General features: G+C 34.5%; 1 protein-coding gene across 1 annotated transcript in view; it reads right to left on the minus strand.

Annotated features, from left to right (window-relative positions):
- The window catches only part of LOC110025962, a 14,048-nt gene that overhangs the window by 6,226 nt on the left and 1,873 nt on the right, over positions 1-5,949 (minus strand). The window contains exons 3-4 of the mRNA XM_020726673.1: positions 4,679-5,741; positions 1,228-1,320 (exon numbers count right to left, since the gene is read on the minus strand). Of these exons, the coding sequence (XP_020582332.1) occupies positions 1,228-1,320; positions 4,679-5,741 (1,156 nt within the window). The remainder of the gene's footprint in view (positions 1-1,227; positions 1,321-4,678; positions 5,742-5,949) is intronic.

Genomic DNA, 5,949 nt, shown 5'->3' on the forward strand with positions numbered 1-5,949 from the left:
AGCTCGTTCTTCGCCAACAGTCCGCTTTCGGTTCATCAATAAATTTGTGTTTGATTCGTTTGATAAATAAATGAGAGGAACATGAACAAATTTTTTTTTATTCGGTTAGTTAAACGAACCAAACACGAACAGTGATGTGTTCGTTCGTGTTTGAATCGTTATTGTTCGAAATATAAAATAATTTAAAATAATTATATAAAAAAATTATGATATTTTAAAAAATTAAATTTTATAAATTATAATTTATAATAAATTAAAAATAATATTATATTAATATACTATATTAGTAATATACTAATATAGACATTATATATTTATATAATATAAGTGATAAAATTAATATAATATATTATTTCTATATATTAATATTAGGGATGTCAAACTGACTCGTCGTTCGCGAAGTCGTTCGCGAACAGCTCATGTTCGCCTCGTTCGTTAAGAAACGAACACGAACAGTGACTTTACAAACAATTTCAAACACGAGCTTGTTTCAAACAAACTAAATTTCAAACGAACCGAACATGAACACAAGTTTTGTTCGTTCGTGTTTGGTTCGTTTACACCCCTATTACACTTCTATATACGCCCTAAATCCTAAAAAAAACAAAGCTTGGGTTACAACTTCATACACACCTACTTCCTATTATAGAGGATGACATGACATATAAATAAATAAAGCCAAAGATCAAATTACCCCTAATTGAAAGGGAAAAAAAAAACCATAAAATACAACATCTCACCTTATCTTTTACTCCAAATAAGTGAGAGATGATCGGATGAATTTCAAACTCTAAATTAGTTGCACCAAAATGGTTGCCTACGTAACTCCGCCCTCTCGATAGGAATCAAGCCTCGCGTAGTTCTTCAAAATGCTCGACTGGGCAATTAGTCCCGAGCTCAGCTGTTCACCAAACTTCTCCAGTAGGTGAGTTTCTGGATCGGTATAGCTTCATAAGCATGTACAGTGGATTCTCCCTTTTATCTATCATGTTCAATAGAACATTGTCTTCTTCAATCAAGTCTCAAACAAAGTGGTACCTCACATCAATGTGTTTGGTAAGAGCATTTTGAACTGGATTTGTAGTCAAGAATATTGTACTCTACCTGCCACAGAACACCGTCAGAGACAACTGATCAACACTGAAATCATTTATTAGGCCTTGCATTCATATTGCTTCCTTCATCCTCTCCGTAGTAGACAAAATAACACTAGACTGAAGAAATGACCTCTAAATGACTGAAACTTCTGATAATGTGAATAAGTGCTCGTTGTAGATCTCTTTTTATCCATGTCTCCTGCATAATCTGAGTTATTGTAGCCTGCACACAAATTCACAATAGATAAGTACTTCTCAAACACCAAACCAACATCAATTGTACCCTTTATATACATTAGAACTCTCTTCACAGCCTGTCATTGACTCCTTCATGGATCATGCATAAAACTGCTCACAACACTAACTACTTGTGCAACGTATAATCTAGTATAAACCAGAACATACATTAGTTTGTCCTCAACACTAGCATAAGGAGTTGATCACATATATTTTCTTTCATGATCATCTTTAAGACACTAATCTGAATTCAACTGAAAGTGAGATGTAATCGGTAGATTCACTGCCTTGATCGAGTCAGCAACCACAAATTTCTTCAGCATTTTCCGACATAAGCTTCTTTCGAAAGCCAAATCTTTTCAACTGACTTGTCCCTGAGAATCTTCATGGCAATAATTATGCAAGCTTCACCAAACTCCTTCATTTTGAAATGTTTTGATAGTTGATTCTTCTTCATATCAATCTCAATCTGACTAGCAGATGTAATCAACATATCATAAACAAATAGAAGCAAGTAAATGAACTTATTATTCATCATTTTCTTGAAATATGTGCAATGCTCATATTGGCTCCTCATGTACTCATGTCCTCCCATGAACTGAACATTTTTTTATAACACTGTCGTGATGACTACTTCGACCCATAAATAGACTCCTTTAATCCTGAGTATTTTTGAGCATCCCCGAAGTTGTAATTAACCGAAATGATACGGCCCTTTGGGAGTTGCTCCATAACAAGCAAACACAATTGACTATTTGGTTGTGGGTTGCTTTCTAGAGCCTTCTTCGCTGATATGATCCAAAGCATTTTCAATCCAATCTCATTTTAGACACAAGTTTTTGGGCTATCACGTGAAGTTTGCTTTAAGAAAATCTCTACGCTATTTCTCTTCTTTGTGTTCTTTTGTTATATGTCTGTATTTTTCGATTACTCCTCCAGAACATCCATATGATCTAGAAGAGAGACTGACTTGGAAAAAAAAAATTACGACAATAAACAAGGTGACAACTCCTAAAAAAAATAAACCAAAACATGGGTCACAGATTCTAGCCTTCCTGTCTAAAGATCAAGACCACTGATCATCTAAATAGATTGAACTGGTCCTTATTCTTTTTCTTATTTTCCTACATATCCGCTCACTGATCTGGTCTAGTTAAAGTAACATCCGATCAATAATAAATATATTCGACAATTTTCGAGGCAAAGCCCATTGTCCGAAATAGGGATTCCATTCCTCTATTCTCTTTTCTCTCTTTCCATTTCCCTACCATACTATTCTTTTAAATCTACATATCTAACATTAGAAAAGCATAAACTAACACACATTTTTATTACAGTCTCAAAACAATATTTATTAATTGTCATAATATAACAAGCATTATCTCATTCAAATTCAAGATAATTGTCATTAATTATCTTGACTGCTGCCCCAATAAAATATGAAAATAAGAAGTTATGATAAAAAAATTGATTAGAGTAGCACCATCTAAATTTAATACATTTATACAAATATTTTACATACAAAAACTTATATATTTTTTCCCTTGGACAATCACATACATACCACCCTAAACTTGCTATTTACACATCAACGACCCTCTTTCATCCATTTTTCAAATTCTCAATCAAATGTCAAAATTCATGGTAAAACTCACAACCGAAATTTTTCATTTTTATCGAAATCTCATTAGTCTGATCATGACACGCATAAATATATCGGTTCGGTAATTCAAGAAAATCAGTTGGATGATTTATTTGTAAATATCAATATTTCACATGATCTGTATGTAATTATCCCTTTTTCATTTTGTAAGAAAAAAAAATGTCAATATACTAGCTAGTTTCCATTAGTCAAAATTTTACCATTTATATGCATCAGTTGACTTTGCGTCATTGCGTGTGAGTAGCCTTATAAAGAAGATTGCACAAGTTACATTTGTTGCAATTTTGAATCACTTCAATTTTTTTTTATTGCCTTCTAATTTCTTTTAATGCATTTGGGTTTTGTAATTTTCTTTTTTTATCATAAGAAATTAAAAAATCTCAAATGCTCACCCTTTTTTAACCAATATATTATATTCCAAAAGAATTTTGTTAAAAAACAGCTAATTGTCAAATGAAAGTCAAATTAAATTACAACATATAAAAGACAATCTAAAAGAAACTATTTGAAAAAATGTAAGCTCGAGGATATACAAATCTTTAAAAAATAATGAGCGACTTTCTTCATAACTATCTTGACAATCACAATCAAAAGCATCAACAAAGAAAAGACGTCAAAAAGTGTTATATAAAGCAAAAAAAATTGTACCGATACCATAAATTGGATGTTAGGTTAGCAGCAAACCACAATATAAATAAAGAATGAAACTAGATGTACTTTTGAGAGAATGCAATCTACCACATAGACCCAACGTGGGAGGAGCTAGGACAACGAAAAACAAAGTGATATTCATGGAGGGACAAAAGTGATATTTTATGAGGGATACAAGAGCAAATTATCCTCTCATATAAGTAGTAATTTAAATTTGAATAAGTAACCCAACGTGGGTTCACCCTTGAATACAGAGAACAAACAACTAAACAAAGTGGCTAAACCAATAACTATAATAAAATAGAAGTAACCAAATTCTTGAAAGAACCCTCATTGGACAGTAATTAAAAAATAATAATAAAATGAACAAACAATTGAGCCTCATTTAGAAAAGAAGAAAATCATTATAGAAGTTCCCTCTATGAATATCCAAATAAAATATTTCAATGCAATCCCTAGGATCAAAGAGGGATAAAATATATCAATAACCAAGAGAGAAAAAAATGTAACAGTCTCTGAATAAAGAAGTAAGCAAATGGGTCATTAATAGCCCACAAATTTATTACCTTTGGATTAGGTGCGAATGATATTGTTTTAGACATTAATGGCAGTATTGCGGTGGTATTATAGTAAAATATCAACAGAGTACCAACAATATTACCTAAAATACTAACAATCATAGTTACACATTCTGGATGTAATAATCGCTCTAACAGCCATGAGAATATAACTAGTTCTATTTTTTTTATATAAGGATACTAATATTGGGGGTTAAAGGGTAACCGGTTGGCCATATTAAAGAATAAGCATAGCATCATAGCTCGTCAAATGAGAACTAAGATAGACAAATAAGGAAAGAAAAAAATAAATAATATTGTATGCATAAGAAGTAGCAGAAAAATATCTATAAGCAGATGCAATTCATTTGAGATATAATATGTTGATATGCTCAATAATATCTTTCTTGAAATTTAGCCATTTACTTTTTTGCCTCATGGTGTTGAATCTAAATGTGTCATGTTGACCATACCTGATGCATAGAGTGCAGGGACTGAGGGAGAGAAAAAGACTGAGATAAAGACGGAGTGGCACTGAGACTGCCCCCAACCATTCTGTTGAGGAGTGTTCCGGACTGTCTTGTGTCTTGTGATGCCATTCCTCCTGCACAGCTCCTCGAACTGCTCTGAACAGTACTCTAAGCCATTGTCAGTTCTCAAGTGCTTCAGCTTGGTTTCCATCTTATTTTCTGTGACAGTTAGCCAGTCCCTGAACCTCTGAAAAGCTTCATCTTTTGATTTAAGGATGAAAACCCATACTTTCCTGGTGTAGTCATCTATGATGGGCATGAAGTATCTCCCTCCTCCATGAGTCTGAGTTCTGGCTGGCCCCCATAGATCGCTGTGAACATAGTCAAGGGGTTTCTTTGATGAGTGAGTTCCCGTAGAGAACTTCATCCTGGTGGCCTTCCCCAAAACACATTGTTCACAAAATTCCAGTTTGCTGACTCGATCTCCACATAACAGACTCTGCTTGGACAGTTCTTGTAAGTCTCTTTCACTTACATGCCCCAGTTTCATGTACCATAGTCTGGTCCTGTCAGGTTCTGATTGAACTGCATTTGAGAAGTTGTCGATCACGGTTCTTCCAACTAGTGAGTCTAGTCCATTCTTTCTGACTCCTTTCATGACTATGAGAGAACCTTTGGATACTTTAATGCAACAATTCTCTGTCTTGAATGAGTATCCACTTGACTCCAGCATACCTAGACAGATCAAATTTCTTTTGAGTTCCGGGACATACCTGACATGCTGCAGTATCCTTTCAGCTCCATCGAACATCTTGATTTTGATTGTCCCGCTGTCGACTACCCTGCAAGCTTTATTATCACCAAGTAGAACAGACCCACCGTTCTCCAACTGCAGTGACTCGAACCAGTATTTGTGAGGACGCATGTGGAATGAGCACCCTGAATCAAGGATCCATTCTCTGCTAGATTCAGATTCTGTGATCGCCAGAGCTTCAGCTAAATCATAGCCACTGAGGCTACGCTTTCCTATCCAGAATCTCTGGGCTTCTCTTGAAAACTTTTCTTTCTATCCGGACAGTTCCTTCTAAAGTGACCTTCTTTGTGGCAGTGGTAACACTTGTTAGATCTCTTAGAAAACTGACTTCTGTCGTTCCTTCTGGACTTTGATCTGCTCTGATCACTTTTGAAGTCTTTCTTGCTCGATCTTCCTCTAACTGTCAGACTATATCCGCTAGTTTTCTCTTTCATGTCGTGCTTCTTCTGGAGTTCTTTAG

Source organism: Phalaenopsis equestris, unplaced genomic scaffold, assembly GCF_001263595.1.
Source record: "Phalaenopsis equestris unplaced genomic scaffold, ASM126359v1 Scaffold000345, whole genome shotgun sequence".
NCBI classification, from domain to species: Eukaryota; Viridiplantae; Streptophyta; class Magnoliopsida; order Asparagales; family Orchidaceae; genus Phalaenopsis; species Phalaenopsis equestris.